This window comes from Protomyctophum parallelum, assembly GCF_964188405.1.
Source record: "Protomyctophum parallelum genome assembly, chromosome: 15".
In the NCBI taxonomy this organism is placed as follows: Eukaryota; Metazoa; Chordata; class Actinopteri; order Myctophiformes; family Myctophidae; genus Protomyctophum; species Protomyctophum parallelum.
This window is the reverse complement of record NC_139710.1, coordinates 44585517-44604725: the sequence shown is the minus strand read 5'-3', so window position 1 is coordinate 44604725 and position 19209 is coordinate 44585517. Positions and strand designations below refer to the sequence as shown.

The 19209-nt window shown below is 46.2% G+C and overlaps 1 protein-coding gene across 21 annotated transcripts in view; it reads right to left on the bottom strand.

Annotated features, from left to right (window-relative positions):
• ncor2 (nuclear receptor corepressor 2) overlaps window positions 1-19209 on the bottom strand; it is a 151907-nt gene that overhangs the window by 31296 nt on the left and 101402 nt on the right. For 10 of the 21 annotated variants that reach the window (XM_083784860.1, XM_083784863.1, XM_083784877.1 and 7 more), the window contains exons 17-25: window positions 19140-19202; window positions 12163-12305; window positions 11591-11729; window positions 9739-10195; window positions 5589-5709; window positions 4730-4994; window positions 1934-1981; window positions 1241-1408; window positions 705-829 (exon numbers count right to left, since the gene is read on the bottom strand). In XM_083784860.1, the coding sequence (XP_083640986.1) occupies window positions 705-829; window positions 1241-1408; window positions 1934-1981; window positions 4730-4994; window positions 5589-5709; window positions 9739-10195; window positions 11591-11729; window positions 12163-12305; window positions 19140-19202 (1529 nt within the window). The remainder of the gene's footprint in view (window positions 1-704; window positions 830-1240; window positions 1409-1933; window positions 1982-4729; window positions 4995-5588; window positions 5710-9738; window positions 10196-11590; window positions 11730-12162; window positions 12306-19139; window positions 19203-19209) is intronic. The other 11 variants (XM_083784874.1, XM_083784865.1, XM_083784868.1 and 8 more) reach the window with 6 other exon arrangements.

Below are 19209 nucleotides of genomic sequence, written 5' to 3'. Positions count from 1 at the left end.
ATTTGATTAATAATGCAATTATTCCATCAAAAAGGCAACTGGATCAATCAGCAGACAAAGTTCACTTGAATGGTTGCAGATTACATTTCCAGTACATTTCCAAATACTTTTGCCATATGAACTTTCAGAATCTATGCAGGCCTGGAAAACACATTTCTTATCACGTTCCATTGCTTTGCCAGGTTTTACATAAGCACAGAAACCCTGGGGTGCAGATTGTACAATGCACTTTTACCAGTACAGAGATTGTGAATCAGCTCAGCGGTATATATACCCATGTAGGAACATTGTTTAGATCAGTGGTTCTCAAACATTTTTACATCAAGGACCCCAGATGCCTGAAGAAGGTCTTTGATCGAAACGTTGCCTAAATAAAGTGTTCGTATTGCAAGTGCAGACGGTGTGCGGGTCTTTGTACACTTGTGCATTTTTTCTGAATACATCAAGGACCCCCACATTCATGTGTATTAAGCCACAAACTATACATTTGTGTTGTGAGCTTGTACATGGGATACTTTTGAATAGCCTAACTAACGATAATAAACTAGGGTTAAAAAGTGGAGGACTGTTCCTCATATTGCTGAGGACACCCTACCTATACCCCTGGGGGTCCCCACCTTGAGAACCACTGGTTTAGGACACTCTACCTATACCCCTGGGGGTCCCCACCTTGAGAACCACTGGTTTAGATGTTGGTGGGGTACCTGTGTGATGGAGCCCCCTGGCTTGGTGGAGGAGATAAGAGGCGGTGGGTCTGGTATGTGGCTGGGTCTTACCGCTGCCAACCTGCCACCGTCCTGCTGCATCCCAGGCGCCTGCTGGAACGCTGCTAAACGTATAGCAGAGTTTAGACCAGGTACATGTTGTATACGTACATACATTCTATTTTATACATTGTAGTGCAATATACATATATATATATACAGTGATTATTCAGATTAATCTATAGCGTTTCTATTTTTGTCTACCCAGTAATGCGGTTCCCCCAATCTCTCCAATCTCTCTTTAGTAATCAATCACAATATAAATGTCAGCGTACCAATTTTGTCGAGTCAGTAAAGAGAACCCCACAACGATCACATATCAGCTCCAATGTTATAGTGTTCCAGTACGCTCATGTTTTTATTTCATCCCTTTCGATTTGACTTATTTAACCTGTCAAGTTTCAATTTCACTTTGAAACGTGAAAGGAGTGTAACTCCAGCGCAGAGAGGATCCGTGGAGGCTAGGTGGAACTCACAGGAGTTGTAGTGCAGAAGGTGCTGGTCGTGGCTGATCTTGGCCACGTCTCGGGGAGACATCGGATAGGGGGAGAGTACCGGGCGACTCAGGTTAGATGCCCTCGGGTCGTCTGGGCCCAACGCCTGCTTCTTGCCCTCGCCATGGGGGGAGAAGGCCCGGGACTTGTCTGGTACAATGCAAGCACATGTGCGCGCACACACACACACACACACACACACACACACAAACACACACATACACATGTACACACACAGAGAGACACACACACACACACACACACACACACACACACACACACACACACACACACAGTCAGAGACGAAGCGACAGCTCTCAGCTAGGCATGCAACTGAAGCAGAAGGCAACCCCTTAGCTACTGCTAGCAACTGTCATCATCATCATCATCACCATCATCATCATCATGGGCAAGGTGCGCAGCCAGGCAGCATCTGCACCACCGTCAGCCACACTACACCACAGCCCGCATCACATCACCAATGATGTTAAGAAAACACACGCACACCAGCCCTCTGTTTAGTGAATCAGTAAAAACACGCCGTAAAAACAAAACCCCAGCTCAGGATGTGTTTGAGCTGCAGTGTAGTGAAAGGGGATGTGGGTGGGGGGATAGGTGTGGGAGGGAGCAGGTAGGAAGAGAAGGAAGGGGGGAGACGAGGGGGGGTGAACCTACGTATTCCATGAAGTAGAGTTTGTAACCACTTCTCGTTGCCTTCCAGCTCTGCAGGGACACAGACACACCACAGCTTGTCACATAATTCACAGGATTTCTCTCTCACACACACACACACACACTCACCCACATGCTCCGCTATATCTCTAACGCACAGTGTGAACTTAGGGCCACCCACCATCCGAAGGCTGGTAGATTTAGGCTGTGGCTGGTACTGTACACAACATTTTGGAAGCCACTGTTGATAAGTAAGGATGCATCAAATGAACGGTTTGTTTCCACCTAAGGCCCTGGCCACATTAGTATCCACGCGCAAACAGCGTTTTTCTTATTTTTTAACGAAGTCTATCTTTAATCCATTTCTGTGGAGCCAGCCATGTAGCCACGGAAAATAAATCTTTTGGAAAAGTGATGACGTCACGACTCAATTCACACACGCCCAATGTTGCTTTTTGTAACGAGCATATGCCTGGAAACAACAATAATAAAGGATATAACCTTTCTTGTACTGGTGAAGAACCGGTTATGGTCGAAACATTGCCTTTTAATTCAATTTCCTCTTTTTAACTTTGAGTGCCCGGATCGTCTCTCTTTTTCAAAAAAAGGATATACCGGGGTGTTTATGTTATTTATTGAACCTAAGTTTACAACTTAGCATTGTTTGCATCAACTGTGCACTACTTTTCCGGCAAGCAAAAGCGTCTGCTACAACCAATATTACGTAGTCCACAGAGTCCACGGTTACGACAGTTTTGGATTAGCCACATCTGTGATCTTCCCCTTCATGTAGTTAGTTCTGGGTGGTTCCGGAACACAGTTACATAGCATTGCCATCCAGAAATGAGGGGGCCAGGCTAAACTGTCTATTTTACACACATTTCCAAATGTTGTATCAAAGATGTAAAGGCGGAGCCTTCCCAGACAGACCGTGTTTGCAGCAGAGTAGAAAAGTAAAGTAATTTTTCAACAGTTTTCGACAATCTCCGAATGCTATATAGAGTCTGGAACTACAACTCCCAAAAGACGAGAAAGGAAGCAGTCATCTGTCATTTCCGTTCACAACAATATATTTTAAAATAACTTTAAAACATCTTTTTTTGAATTACCATGTCTGTTTTGCAGCAAGCTATACAGTATATGGCTCGACTAATTTGATTTGCAGTTTAACACATTTACACGACTGCAAAGATTAAACGGAAGTGTGGAGGAGGCGGAGCCGCGGGACATCCACTTTACGTCCGGATCATTTTCGGGCTCCAGACTGTATGACGGTCGGAAGGCAACAGTCTGGCTCGAGAGACTAATGGCAAAGTAAGAAATCCAGAAATACTAGACTATCGTTGACATAATTGTCAGAGCTTAGCTTTACATGTAAATATGAAATAAATATATACAAATATATCTTAATACCTCAGGACCCATTAGCAAACAACAAATAGCAACATGCTAACTTACTTGTAGACAATGTGGTAATATCCATGTTCGATACATTATCGATTCTTTTTGAAAGGAACCATTACTCTTTTTCATCATGTTTCATGTCATGCCATGCCAAGGAAAAAAAATATTATTCTTATGCTTTATTTTCTAAACTGGTGAGTCAATCTAATTAAGCAATATCAAAATGTTCTCTCTGGCTTTCATATGCAATGAAAAAACTAAAATGCTAAATTGTTAAGCTATTTATCAAATCTAATCACAAATGTCTTAAGAGTGGTAAAATAATAAAAACGGCTTTGAAGAAACCCTTTAAATTGGCAGCTTCTGCCGAATATATCACAGAAGCGGGTTTCTGAACTGTTGCTGATATGGAATATGCTTCCGTGTTATATTAATTTGTGTCTACTTATGTACGGAGCTTTAAAAAAAAAAGGTTGTGTGGACAGGATTTTCCTTCTTTAAAACTGAGGTAAGAAAAAGATATCCATTTAGAAAAAATATCCTTATACCTGTAGCCAAGGACTAAAAGACTATTGATCTGGTAACAAATGGCAAGTGCTTGTAGTCACTGTAAAAAGCTGGTCATAAATGATTGTCCAGCTGGGACTGTGGCCACAACTCCTACTGTATGATGCACGGTCTGTTTATTCACAGCTTGAGGAGCCTGCTGAAAGTGGACTGCCCTGGACTATATATTCACTTCTGGGTCAATAGCAATACCGGATCATTCATCAGTTCTCTCTGTTAAGAGTGTCCCAGAAAATTCTTTAATCCCCTCTACACTAGAGTACACAGGCTCAAGGTTAAAGCAAGTGGCAAGGACCCAACTAAGTAAAACTGGATCAAACTCTGCTAATACTGCATCCCGTGCAAGGCTGTCACTGGCATGGATTACCCATGGGGTGTAACCTGTATTACGTTTTCAATGCAAATGTTGGTTAACAACGTCGCAGCACAGAAGGTCCTGTTTGCACAATGCAGCCTTGCAAAAGGGAGGTGCATGTAATACATATTTTTTTGCACAAATACATTATGCACAAATATGGCCTCTACAGAGACATGGCAGGGAGACAGGGTCATGGCAGGGAAGAGACTAAAGTCAGGAGTGGAGTTGAGGGGTGGGTGGGGGTTTGGAGTTAAGAGAGCAGAGGGACAGGAGTCAGGATGGGAAATTAGTACCAGCCAACCACCAGCCAAACACTGTCGCTGGCCAATTAGTCTAATCTCACAGTCAGTTTGGCAAGCATCTTTTAGAGGTCCTAAATGGGAAAACTGCAAGGGCTGGCTAATACTGTCACGGATTGAGGTCAGGGCGGTCACTTCTCTGCCTCTCTATCTGTCTCTCAGAGTGCGTACCATCCTTGTCCCCAGAGGAAGGGCTGCGTGGGCGGATCCGGGGGCTGCTGCTGAGAAGGGCCTCCCTGTCCCGGTCTGTCTGTGCTGGGTAAGGCTGTTGCTTCATGGGCTGGCCAGGGAGTGACTGCTGCTGCTGTTTGGCTTCCTGAGAGGACTCTCCGTGAGCCATGGTGATCTGCTGTTGGTAAAGAGCCAGAGCGTGGGGGGGCAGCATCGCTTTACCAACACCACCTCGCTGGCCGCCCTGCATAGACGCCTCTGGCATCTATTCACACAGGGAGAGAGAGAGAGAGAGAGAGGTCATATACATTGCGAAGAGAATATGCAATGAACACACAACGTTCAGGCGTACACTTACCTGCCAACCATTTGGCCGGCCCACACTACTATCTGATAACAGTAATAGCTTAGACCCGTCCTTTCCTTCTTCTTTGTGCTTTAATCTCCCCTTAAAGTGCTGCATCTTGTTTCTTTTTCTCTACAAGTCAGTGTGCTTCTCCATCTGGCCTTGCTTATCTCATAGAAATATGACTTAACGATTTCAGCTACCATACTGTTATCTCTGAGAGCAGAGCAGATGAGATGGGGCTCGTGTGCTCTCTTTGTCTGTCTGTGTGTGTGTGTGCGTGCACGAGCGTTTGTGTATGTGTGTGCGTCACAGATGCCACCTGGGTCACTCACAGTTGATTTCCAAGGAGATGCGCGCACACACACACACACACACACACACACACACACACACACACACACACACACACACACACACACACACACACACACACACACACACACACACACACACACACACACACACACACACACACACACACACACACACACAGAGAGAGTGATGACTCACAATAGGTGGGATGGCAGCAGCTCTCTGTTTGAGCTGCTTCAGGTCCAGTGGCTTCTGAACTGGTGAGGAGATGACCCCGTCGTGACTGTAGTTCAGCAGGCTGGGCCTGGGAGATGTAATTCTGAACAGAGAGAGACAGAGAGATATATTATTTTTAATTACTGGATTAAATTACATTAATCAAAGACGAATTTCCTCGTCCTGGAAAAAGCAGGTTGTGAAGAGAAAAAATAGGTCACGCGTTCTTGGCAAAGATTGTATTAAGAAAAATAAAATGTATATATACATTTTATTCAGCCGCAGACAATGTGTTAAGGTGAACTCTCTGTGGAGGCAAAAAGATGGATAGAGTAATGTCTCCAGGGTAAAGATGGACAGAGTAATGTCTCCAGGGTAAAGATGGACAGAGTAATGTCTCCAGGGTAAAGATGGACAGAGTAATGTCTCCAGGGTAAAGATGGACAGAGTAATGTCTCCAGGGTAAATATGGACAGAGTAATGTCTCCAGGGTAAAGATGGACAGAGTAATGTCTCCAGGGTAAAGATGGACAGAGTAATGTCTCCAGGGTAAAGATGGACAGAGTAATGTCTCCAGGGTAAATATGGACAGAGTAATGTCTCCAGGGTAAAGATGGACAGAGTAATGTCTCCAGGGTAAAGATGGACAGAGTAATGTCTCCAGGGTAAAGATGGACAGAGTAATGTCTCCAGGGTAAAGATGGACAGAGTAATGTCTCCAGGGTAAAGATGGACAGAGTAATGTCTCCAGGGTAAAGATGGACAGAGTAATGTCTCCAGGGTAAATATGGACAGAGTAATGTCTCCAGGGTAAAGATGGACAGAGTAATGTCTCCAGGGTAAAGATGGACAGAGTAATGTCTCCAGGGTAAATATGGACAGAGTAATGTCTCCAGGGTAAATATGGACAGAGTAATGTCTCCAGGGTAAAGATGGACAGAGTAATGTCTCCAGGGTAAAGATGGACAGAGTAATGTCTCCAGGGTAAATATGGACAGAGTAATGTCTCCAGGGTAAAGATGGATAGAGTAATGTCTCCAGGGTAAAGATGGACAGAGTAATGTCTCCAGGGTAAATATGGACAGAGTAATGTCTCCAGGGTAAAGATGGACAGAGTAATGTCTCCAGGGTAAAGATGGACAGAGTAATGTCTCCAGGGTAAAGATGGATAGAGTAATGTCTCCAGGGTAAATATGGACAGAGTAATGTCTCCAGGGTAAATATGGACAGAGTAATGTCTCCAGGGTAAAGATGGACAGAGTAATGTCTCCAGGGTAAATATGGACAGAGTAATGTCTCCAGGGTAAAGATGGATAGAGTAATGTCTCCAGGGTAAAGATGGACAGAGTAATGTCTCCAGGGTAAAGATGGACAGAGTAATGTCTCCAGGGTAAATATGGACAGAGTAATGTCTCCAGGGTAAAGATGGACAGAGTAATGTCTCCAGGGTAAAGATGGACAGAGTAATGTCTCCAGGGTAAATATGGACAGAGTAATGTCTCCAGGGTAAATATGGACAGAGTAATGTCTCCAGGGTAAAGATGGACAGAGTAATGTCTCCAGGGTAAAGATGGATAGAGTAATGTCTCCAGGGTAAATATGGACAGAGTAATGTCTCCAGGGTAAAGATGGACAGAATAATGTCTCCAGGGTAAAGATGGACAGAGTAATGTCTCCAGGGTAAAGATGGACAGAGTAATGCCTCCAGGGTAAAGATGGACAGAGTAATGTCTCCAGGGTAAATATGGACAGAGTAATGTCTCCAGGGTAAATATGGACAGAGTAATGTCTCCAGGGTAAAGATGGACAGAGTAATGTCTCCAGGGTAAAGATGGACAGAGTAATGTCTCCAGGGTAAAGATGGATAGAGTAATGTCTCCAGGGTAAAGATGGACAGAGTAATGTCTCCAGGGTAAAGATGGACAGAGTAATGTCTCCAGGGTAAAGCTGGACAGAGTAATGTCTCCAGGGTAAATATGGATAGAGTAATGTCTCCAGGGTAAAGATGGACAGAGTAATGTCTCCAGGGTAAAGATGGACAGAGTAATGTCTCCAGGGCAAAGATGGACAGAGTAATGTCTCCAGGGTAAAGATGGACAGAGTAATGTCTCCAGGGTAAAGATGGACAGAGTAATGTCTCCAGGGTAAAGATGGACAGAGTAATGTCTCCAGGGTAAAGATGGACAGAGTAATGTCTCCAGGGTAAAGATGGACAGAGTAATGTCTCCAGGGTAAAGATGGACAGAGTAATGTCTCCAGGGTAAAGATGGACAGAGTAATGTCTCCAGGGTAAATATGGACAGAGTAATGTCTCCAGGGTAAATATGGACAGAGTAATGTCTCCAGGGTAAAGATGGACAGAGTAATGTCTCCAGGGTAAAGATGGATAGAGTAATGTCTCCAGGGTAAATATGGACAGAGTAATGTCTCCAGGGTAAAGATGGACAGAGTAATGTCTCCAGGGTAAAGATGGACAGAGTAATGTCTCCAGGGTAAAGATGGACAGAGTAATGTCTCCAGGGTAAATATGGACAGAGTAATGTCTCCAGGGTAAATATGGACAGAGTAATGTCTCCAGGGTAAAGATGGACAGAATAATGTCTCTAGGGTAAAGATGGACAGAGTAATGTCTCCAGGGTAAAGCTGCAGAAGTGAACACTGTTATGGGATATACCATGATGACTGGTGTCAAGAACAAGGCATTGTTTTATGTGCGGTTTAATGCCATTTTGTCATATTTCTTAAAACTTGAATTTGGGACCTGTCTATGAAAATATTGTGCAAAGCAAACGCACATTATTTTCATATTGACTTATTTAGTAAGCATTATAATACACAATAAGTCATACTAGGTATATATTTTCCATCATGGCACATTGTCATATCACTATAAGCAAAAGGAGCACAGCACACCGTTGAAGAATTACATTGTCATATAATGACAATGTAACATGGCCAACACAAAGAGCAGATTTTCTTTTCAGGTGTATTTCTTTTTGTTTCCATCCTACATCTCACACGCACACAAGCGCACGCACACACATGCACACAACTCAGGGAGATGAGCAGGATGGCACGGAAAGCAGGAAATAAAGGAGGAAAAGCAAGAGTCGTCCTCAGAAATGAATGGGATGGACTCGTGTTTCCAGAAAGTCTGGAATGCCGATAACAAAACAGGAAGAAAAGAAAATCACATCCCTTTGTACTGCACAGTGACAGACACAGCACAACAATCACACACACACACACACACACACACACACACACACACACACACACACACACACACACACACACACACACACACACACACACACACACACACACACACACACACACACACACACACACACACACACACACACACAGCCTTACTGACGGACAGACACACACACACAGACATGCACACACTCACTGCCTTTGTTTGCTTTGGCACAGAGAGCAACATTTCCCTCTGTGCTGCCAATACATGCAGTCTGCTGTCATGGAAAGAACTGAACAAATACCCAACAAACACATTGGGAATAATCAGCCTGAAGCCCTGCTCTTTTAGCACACACCTCGTGTCTGCATTCAAGACACACACATTATCAACGTGCGCACACTCGTACACACAAAACAGCAGGGCACAAACAGTACAGTACAGTCTCTCACTGATAGAGCGAGGAGTGGCTTGCAGCACACACACACACACACACACACACATAAGTGGTTTGCCAAATATGGTTTCACTACTGTACACTGTAGCTAGGTAACTAATAACACTCAAAAACGCTCCGCGGCTTTGTTCACTGATACGTGCTGATGTGGTCATCAAGACAGACCAGAAAGACAGCCAGCTGCTGAAGAACCCTATTCCTCAACCCATAAGCCCTCGTAACAGACCAGTGAACTGAGCGCGCACACGCACACGCACACGCACACGCACACGCACACACACACGCACACACACACACACACACACACACACACACACACACACACACACACACACACACACACACACACACAAATGTAATTAAAAAGTGTAATCAGCGATTGAACTTAACCATTTGGGCACATACTAGCTAGCATGGTCGCAGCTCCGGAAAATATAACAAGTCCATCACTGCGGTAGCCCGCAGACTCTCACCTATTTTTTTCCGTACTGTCCGCCTCCTCCACCTCGTCAGCACTGCAGGTGGCGCTAGAGTCACTGTCCCCGTGGGAGCCCGTCTTGGCCCCATGGTCTCTCTTGGAGACCTTGGTGGAGCTCTTGGTCTCCTCCGTCTCCATGGCGGGAGGTTTCTTGTCCGCGGTGTCGCTGGGCTCTTGCTTCTGCTGCGACTCCCTGCTGGCCTCACCGGCCTCGGTTTTCACCTCCTGCTTGATGGCCTTCTCCGCATCTCCCTGTCCTCCCGGGGGCTTGTCCTTGTCCTCCCCTCCCTGGCTGGAGTCCGAGCCGGCGGCCTCCTTATCCCCGCCGTTGTTGGAGCCGGCCTTGGCCCGGCCTCCTCCTCCTCCGGCGCTGCCCTCCTCTTTAGCCTTGCTGTCGTCGGAGGAGCGAGGAGACGGGAGGCTCTCTGTGTCTGAGCTGTTGTTGGCTCCACCTGGCAGACAAGGGGATGAGAGGTCCTCATACTGGCTCATACTGTACATCAGTGCTTCTCAAACCTTTTCATACACTTACAGTATTTGACTGCAGACCCCCATCAGAAAATATTTTGCGCCAGAGACCCCAATACAACATTTGTCTTATTGAATCGTTTAAAAATATTCCAAACTTTAGAAAGAATTGGCCAGAATTTTAGTTCTGGCCAATTCATCTTTATTTATTTATTTTAATAGCAGATCTACAAGCTCACAATACATCGCAATGCTTCAGATAGCCGATGTACAAAGATTTTAAATGGATAAACAGATTTTGATGGTATATTAACTCATTTTGCAGGGCTCTCCCTGGAACCCCCTCAAGGACCCGTGGGGGCCACCGGAACCTCACTTTGAGAACCCCTGTTGTAAATGACGTTCCAGCCGATCTTGCCATCATTCACTACAATCTCATCTCCAGGGCCTCTTTCTACCAAAACAAGATTTTTCACAGCGTCACTTTCCACCTAATCAGGTTTCATTGTACATGGAGGAAGAACACAAAACCAATTCGGATGATGGACAAAATGACCCCAGGGCTTCGGCGCTCTATTGTGGTGATTGAGACAGTACTGCACATCAGATCGACAAACTACAGCAGGGATTCTCAGGGTTTCGCCATTATGGAACATGATTCTACAAGGCAAACACTGAGGCATTTAAAGAGCCATGCTGTGTTACTAAGTCAGACAAAAGTAGGAGATACTAACAGGGCCTTGAATGAAATCCACTTTCCTCTGACCCATTATATTCCACAGTTGACCTCTCTACAGCGAGAGGCACAGCTTTTATTCTGCAGTAAATGTGAAATCACATCTCTTGGTATCTGCGGTTCTCTAGTACTAATAACTTACTCTAAGCAAGTTCAAATGTTGAATAAGGGACCATTTATAATCAGTTGCTTTGAAACCACGGTAACTACACAAAATTGGGCGCTGCGGCTAGGAAATGGAGGAAACTGACATTGCATGAATGAGTAGAGATAACTTTAATAACCTATTAAGACTGAGGCCAATAAAAAGTCTTCTAAATCCTAACATTTGAATGAAAAACCTATGTTTCTATGTCAGTGGTTCTCAAACTTTTTCATTTCCAAGAGCCCCACAATTATCTATATTTGGTCGCCGACACCCATCTCAAAATATTTTGTTCCAGGGACTCTCCAGAAGCACAAATATGAGTTAAAAATGTTCGCTGGGAAAGAATATATATTCAAAGCTAGAGCTAGAAATCTAGTAGAGCTTGTATATCTGCTATTGTTCAATAGCTAAAGTTTAAAATAATAGTTAAAGTGGTTAAGCTGAGGTGACACAGTAGGGTTACACAGCTGAAATGCATAATGTGCAGTGCCTTACCGTCTCCGTCCTCAGGAGCCTCCTCCTCGTTGCCACTGACCCCGGAGCCCTCCATCTCCTCCTCCTCGGCTGCCGATGGGGCGCTCGCCTCCTCGCTCTGCAGGGCTTTGCCCTTACGACGGGCCTTGCGCTCTTTCTCCTGGGTCAAAACCAACACACACTAAATGCCTCGTTCAGGCACACCGTCTTCAAAACAAATGCTCACTTGAATTTGTCAGAGGCAGAAAGCCAGAGCATGCATAGGGAAAGGTCCCAGGTTTCTTTAGGAATCATCTGCATTTCACAGGCCTCGCAGGAATGTTGTATTTTAATAAAAAGGGATCCGATGGTAATACCGACGGAGCATTAGTCCGACATGCGGGAACAACAGTCGGACTACCGCTTGAACATGCACTGCTTCCGTGTTTGCGTTTATGGTTAGGTTAGGGTTTGAGGTAGGTTGTCGGTCTAATGACTGTCAGACCAATAATAGTGTTGAAATTAAAGCCTGTACCCTAATAAGAATAACAAATTCTAAAAGTGGATTAGTACAGATGTGTGTTAAAGGAGGTGGATCGCCCACAAGCGCTCACCGATTTCATTTTATGCTGCTGCAGAATCTCATCCAGTTTCTGCCTCTTCTTGTAGTTAAAGTAGAAGTTCTTGCACTGGGACACAGTTTTAGAGCCCACCATCTTGGCAATGGAGGACCAATTCCTACCATACTGAAGAAGGCCTGGAAAGAAAGCAGGTGGACAGGCAGAGGGATTAATATGCGAGACACAGGCACACACAGACAACATGAACAACATCTGTCCTTTGTTTATACGTCCACACAACCATCGATAGCGAATCCTTTGGACCATCACTTTACGCTGGTTTACTGGAGAAGAGTAAAAGAAAGGGGTCAAAGCCTTATGTAGGAACACAGGCTCTTCCACATTCTTCTGGAAATATTTGCATAGAAATGTGATACGCCGAGAAGCACGTATTATCTGTGTCACAATGTGATACGCAGAGAAGCACATATTATCTGTGTCACAATGTGATACGCCGAGAAGCACGTATTATCTGTGTCACAGGGCCATCAAGAGCAACCGCCGTCTGTCCCTAAACAGCTGTTGAGAAGTGAAGTCCCACAGGTCTGCGGGTTTCCTTCAAATCGCACATGCATCGTGGCTCCACATCTCACAGAGGCAGCATGGCTTACTGCCATGTGCTTCCTAAGCAGACCGGCAGGCTTATAGAAGCAGAGGGAGAAAAAGATGGAGAGAACAGAGACAGAGAGAGACAAAGAAAGAAAAAGACGGAAAGAAGTCAGCAGCAGGGAGAGACTGTCAATCCAACGAATGACATCACTACCTCCTCTCTGAGGGGGTCACTGTGTGTCACCCCCTTTGTCCGACTTTGATGTGACCCAGTTTCTAACCAGTCATGATGGAGACTTACACAAGAGTCTGGAGGCCCTGCTGGGCCTGGACTGTGATACATCAACCTGTCATATGGGCTGCACCACACGCACACGCGCACACGCACGGTACAAAAAGGATAAAGAGACAACAGAGAAGCAAGTGTGGTCTGAGTGAGTGAGTGAGTGAGTGAGTGAGTGAATAAGGGAAGGAGCGAAAGGAGTAGAACTTGCAGTGTTTCCCCAGAGCCTGCAGTCAGCTAAGGGCAGCTCATTAACAGTGTGAGATGTAAGGAGCTTAGCTTACGCCACCCACTCCCTTTCCTGTGCCTGCCTGGCAGTGGGACAGAGTCTCCGGGGGGGTGGGCTGACCTTTATCAATGGGCAGAGAGCCAACAACCCCCTGAAACGGGTTCAGAGGTCGCTGCATGTAATGAAGCCAGTGGGATGAGCTCGCCACTAGCTGGTATAGAGAAGATAGCCTCATTTAGAGTGCCATGATATCTGGGATGCTGTCGCGCAATCCTCTTGCAAAAGTTGGCACGTGTGCCATTTCCAGGAGCCGGGAAAGAACTCTAATCAATTTTTGGGGCCCAAATATAATAGCTGGGTTGTTAAATATTAGCTAGGCATCTATAAACAACTACTCAACTCAAAGCTGGGTTTCATTGTCTGTGTAATGTCTGCTTTCGTAATAACATTGCATGTTTATTCATGCCTACAGGTATACAACAGGTAAGCACATGAACGGATAATTCAGTTTATGACTGAGTATGACATTTATGCAGTTATTAACAGGAAACATTGTGTGTACATAATTTATTAGCAGACTAATTCAGCACAATCCATCTGGGTCGTTATTCGGTCCCTCTATCTCAACACCCACCACAAGCCAAACACAAACACCACCTCCGTCACACGCCTACTGATAAAAGGAGCGCTCCTGCCAAAAAGCCACAAAAAAAGTCACAAGTCAGCTAGCAAATGTGGGAAGTGAATGTGGGATACCGTGCAGAGGAGATATCAATGCCAGGAGAAGAGAAGCACTACAACAAGCAAAGTTCATCTCCAAGTCTGAGCCGTCTGCTTTCTGAAAGCCACTACACACACCTACAACCTGTCAAGTGTTCAAGGAGAGCGCCGGGTGTTGGAGCTGAAATATTCATGGCAGCGATGGGAGGCGAGGCAAGGCATGGCCTTTCTGAGAGAGCGAAAGATAGAGAGAAGAATAAAAGAGGACTGGTCGGCCTGACTCATTCCAAGAGGAGACACGTGATCGACACCTATTAACCTTTTACAGCCTTCTCCCAAGGGGGGCAGGAGAGAGACCGCTCCACAGCACATCAGACAGACAGACACCCTCCTGTGTGTCATAACACACACACAAACACAGAGGAGGCAGTGACGCACGCACACGCACACAAACATGCACGCACAAGCACACACACACAAATATATATATATAAATAAATATATATATATATATATATATATATAAATAAATATATATACATAGATACTGTAGTGTATATAGACACACACACACTTCTTACAGATGTGGACAGTATGCACACAGAAAATACAAGCAGTTGATATATTTTATGGCACATGACACATGTCAATGCGCTGTGAGCTTGTAGATTGGCTACTTTCTGGGCACGACAGCTGTGTGCACTGTGCAGTAAGTATACAAGTACACATCCGTCTTCAGTCATCCAGACAAGCATGGAACGTACAGATGCACCCGAGTGGCTGCACTCAGTGAACCTGAGGCAACAACCCTGAGAGTCAAGGGTCACTTTGGTTAAGACTTTCCAGTAATATCCAGCCCCATTCAGCTGAACGGAGCGCACGACAACAACAATCCCCAAGCAGCTCCGCTTATGAATGGCCACGGCTCCCTAAAGCAACACACCTCACACGGCAACCATCCAATGAATGGCCACGGCTCCCTAAAGCAACACACCTCACACGGCAACCATCCAATGAATGGCCACGGCTCCCTAAAGCAACACACCTCACACGGCAACCATCCAATGAATGGCCACGGCTCCCTAAAGCAACACACCTCACACGGCAACCATCCAATCGGCCGCCCTCCACGCTGAAGTAGGCGGCGGCGTCGGCGCCCAACCGGGGACTCTGTATTTCCATTAGCCCCGCCCACCGGGGGTGGTCCAATCGACACCTGCCGAGGAGTGGAGAGTGTGGCCGTCGTTGCAGGTTTGGTGACGTGCCCCGGCGGCGGCGGCGGCGGCGTCCTCCGTCCACCCCACCCCCACCCGCCCCGCGGTGGATCACGCTATCAGGCTGTGTGATCTCTGGAGAGAGCGACGCGAGGGAAGGCTCTCCGCCGGGACGGTCCTTCTGATCCAGAGCACAGGAGAAGAAAACAGCTCGGCCCCGGCGCCCGCTCCTCCTCCTCCTCCTCCTCCTCCTCCCTCCTGGCCTGATACTTGAGCCGGTGTCAGGTTGACATGTTCCACACAGCGCATGCTCCTGACCTTTCCCCCCGTTTCCAGTCCTACTCACTCCCTCCTTTCAGTCTGTCTCTGTGTGTATGTGTGTGTGTGTGTGTCTGTGAGAGGGCTTTCGTGCGTTCCTCTCTGCCGTGTCTCTCTCTCCCCAATGGCGGTTGTCTGGGAAGACTTTCACAGGAAAGTGGGACTGTATGGGCGGAGCTACGTGCTCAGCCTCGCTCTCCCCTCATCTGATCTCTCCTCTATCTCTCTCGCCCTCCCTTTTCCTCCCTCCCTCCCTCCGTTCGCCAGTCCGTCCCTCCCCCTGCTTCACTCTGCCAGCAGGCAAGAGCTCTGCACACACAAACACCCGCACGCACACACGTGCACGCACACACAAACGCATGAGTGAGCTGACTGAGCTCACACTCACTCAACCCCTTTCTCTCTCCCTTTCTGTCTCTCTTGCTAATACTCTAGTACACACACACACACACTCAACCAGTCTGAGGGTAAACAGAGAAGAGAGAGTGTCTGAGAGCGAGCAATGTAGAGAGAGAGAGAGAGAAAGAGAGCAAGAGAGAGAGAGAGAGAGAGAGAGAGAGAGAGAGAGAGAGAGAGAGAGAGAGAGAGAGAGAGAGAGAGAGAGAGAGAGAGAGAGAGAGAGAGAGAGAAAGAGAGCAAGAGAGCAAGAGAGAGAGAGAGAGAGAGAGAGAGAGAGACGAAAGAAAGAAAGAAAGAAAGAAAGAAAGAAAGAAAGAAAGAAAGAAAGAAAGAAAGAAAGAAAGAAAGACAAAACAAGAAGAGAAGAGAAGAGAAGAGAAGAGAAGGGAAAAGATAAGAGTGAGAGAGTTGATGTTGATACCATGAGAAAGCATAAAGGCTTTCACATTTTTCCTGAATGACCTGCTTTTCATCTTGAATGTGACCTCTCTCCAGTCTATAACAACACAGTGAGGGAGAGAGAGAGAGAGAGAGAGAGGCAGAAAAAGAGATAGACAGAGAGAGAAAGAGATAGAGAGAGCAATAGAAAGCGAGTGAGGAAAAAAATGTGATGCTTGCCAAATCTTCCACAGCTCTTGCCAATCTGGGCCTGTGCCATCTCCTCCCATCTCAGAGAGAAAGAGGGAGAATACAGAGAGACAGAAAGAGCGATCGAGCTAGCGCAAGAGAGTGAGAGAGGGGAGGGTGGTAAACAGAGGCACAGAGAGAGAGAAACGGATAGAGGAAAAGTTAGAAAGATGTGGAAATGGCGAGAGGAGGGTGCAGAGATCTGACGATGAGTGACGGGGCAAAATAAAAAACTAAGGTCTGATGCAGTCTCTCACTACCTGCTGCTCCTCTAAATGGGCACCAGTAGAGCAGAGAGGAGGCCATTATCCAGCTGCCTGCACCCAAGCAAAGCCCACCAGATTAGTGCACTTACATAAACACCAGCCAAGGAACGCGCACACACACACACACACACACACACACACACACACACACACACACACACATCCTGAGTGTTCATTAGACTCTGGCAATGTAAAAAATTGCTTCAGGATTTTGCAGTGTAATCACACAGTCTGTGTTTACAACACATATCTCTTAATCACACGCACGCACGCACGTCACACACACGCGCGCGCGAGCACACACATGCACGAGATGAGGTCTAGAGCTCAACGGCTATCCCCTTGCCTAAGATGCCGGTCATTATGAGCAGTGAAGACGGTGGTAATCTATCCGTGAATGGGGCCAGTGCCAGCCTCCAAAGAGGGGACCCTGGTTGTTGCTGCCATGCAGGAATGCCTGGCATCTGCCTAGAACTAGCCTATATAAATGTACACAGGGCAAGCTCCACTTGCAAGAGGAGTCTTCCTTAACAGTATGACGTTAATGGGAGATCGTATATGGCCACTTTGGCCATGGCTCAAATACACCCTTCTGGCAGGTGTGGGTGTCCCTGTGGTTTGACAGCATGACCACATCCCTTCCTCTGTCCTTTCTCTCCATTCTCACTCTCCGTCTCCCTTCCTCCACCCTGTAGTGTTGTGGCTGGGGGCCCTGTAGTGCTGCTGGTTGTGGTTACATAAGCCCCCCCCCCTACACACACACACACACACACACACACACCCCCAACCCCCCACCCGTACTCCCATCAGGGACTGCTGGGCTAATCCCCCCCGGGATGGTGCGCCTCACTAATCCCACAGCGGGAGAATGGAGTTGAAGACATTAACTGGGATTACTACACAGGGGCCGTTTTGGAGCCAGAGCAGCCGCAGTCATCACAAAACCAACACCAAAACACAAACACATACACACGCACAGTCATGCACACACATACCACTAGATAGACATGCTAATGTCCCTCGAGCTCCTTGGGTTTCCAGCGTGCATGCTTGAAATAGGCACCTCCACCATTACTTGGATGGATACAGCAGGTCCAGTGGGAACCTAAACCTCGTGAGCACCTCTACATTAAATTGGCGCCGTTTTCCGAAATGTAACTAAATGCTTTGGAAAATAATCTGAAATAATATAAAGTATACATGATGTATAACATGCACGACACGTTAAGTCATTATCAGACCTTTAATCTTGTAGCAATCTGCAAGCATTTGTGGAAATATTGGGGTAAAAATGTACTAGGATGTTGTATTATATGTAATTGCCTTATTGACCGCTCATTTGTAAAACAAATCCAACATAAAATATATTTAAAAAAAAACACATTTTAGAACGGTTTACAATTCTACAAAAAGGTAATATCATTATTTCATAATAAAACCCCACAACCTTTCATCATCCCAGACCTCCAGAGGTGGTGCTTCTAGCACTGGATGCTTCCATTTAATGCATGTGCAGGTTAAGTAATTAGTACAATAAAGTCACAGGACCTACAGTACAGTACATCGCTGAATAAAACCCCAAATCATCGCAAAATATGTCACAAAAAATGAGTGACAGAGAACTCTAACGGTCCACCAAAAATTGCAGTAGTAGTTGAGTGTAGTTATTGTGTAACTTTCATTTTCATTCCCCAAACAAAAACATGTATGCAATAGATCTGAAGGGAAATCTCTTGGTGGTCTGGAAACCTTTGAAAGTGAAGGTCATTCAATCATTGACTGAGTTAGAGAGTAAGACATGTGGACCACATGCCAACGTCTGCCAGTGCAAACAGGCAGAATGTGGGCCACCTATAATGTGCCGTATCGGCACAAAGGGCCCTGCGGAGCACAGCTCTGCTGCTTGGCTTCAGTCAGAGAAGACAATAAACAGGCCAAGTTAATGAGTCTTCTGGTCAGAGAGGTTTGCTGATAAGGGACAGACTTTTACAGCCTTGGTTGATAAAAGGGCTGTGGGGGTTGGAGGCTCGATCCGGGCCGCCTTGACCCAGAGAGACATGACAGGGCAGGGCTCCAACCAGCCAATGAATACAGTGCACGCAAACACACAGAGAGAGAAGGCCAGACAGACAGACACACAGGCAGATAGACGGGTGCTTCTTACAGCACGTGGTGGCTGCTGCCTTGCTAACAGGAAGCCGCAGCCTTACACGCTCGCTGGTGCTTTCCAACAACGCACCGACACATTTATATCACTGCCGTTGTCCTTCCCTTCCTTCGACATGTCTTCTTCAACACTTGAACAGCCAGCGACGGCAAAGAAGAAGCTACACTTCATAGGCAGAGGAAATGTGTACTTTTATTACCTTTTTTGGCAGTTTCCATTTCTTCCTCAGTCCAGCGAGAGCTCTCATTCATCTCCAGATTGGCTGTAAA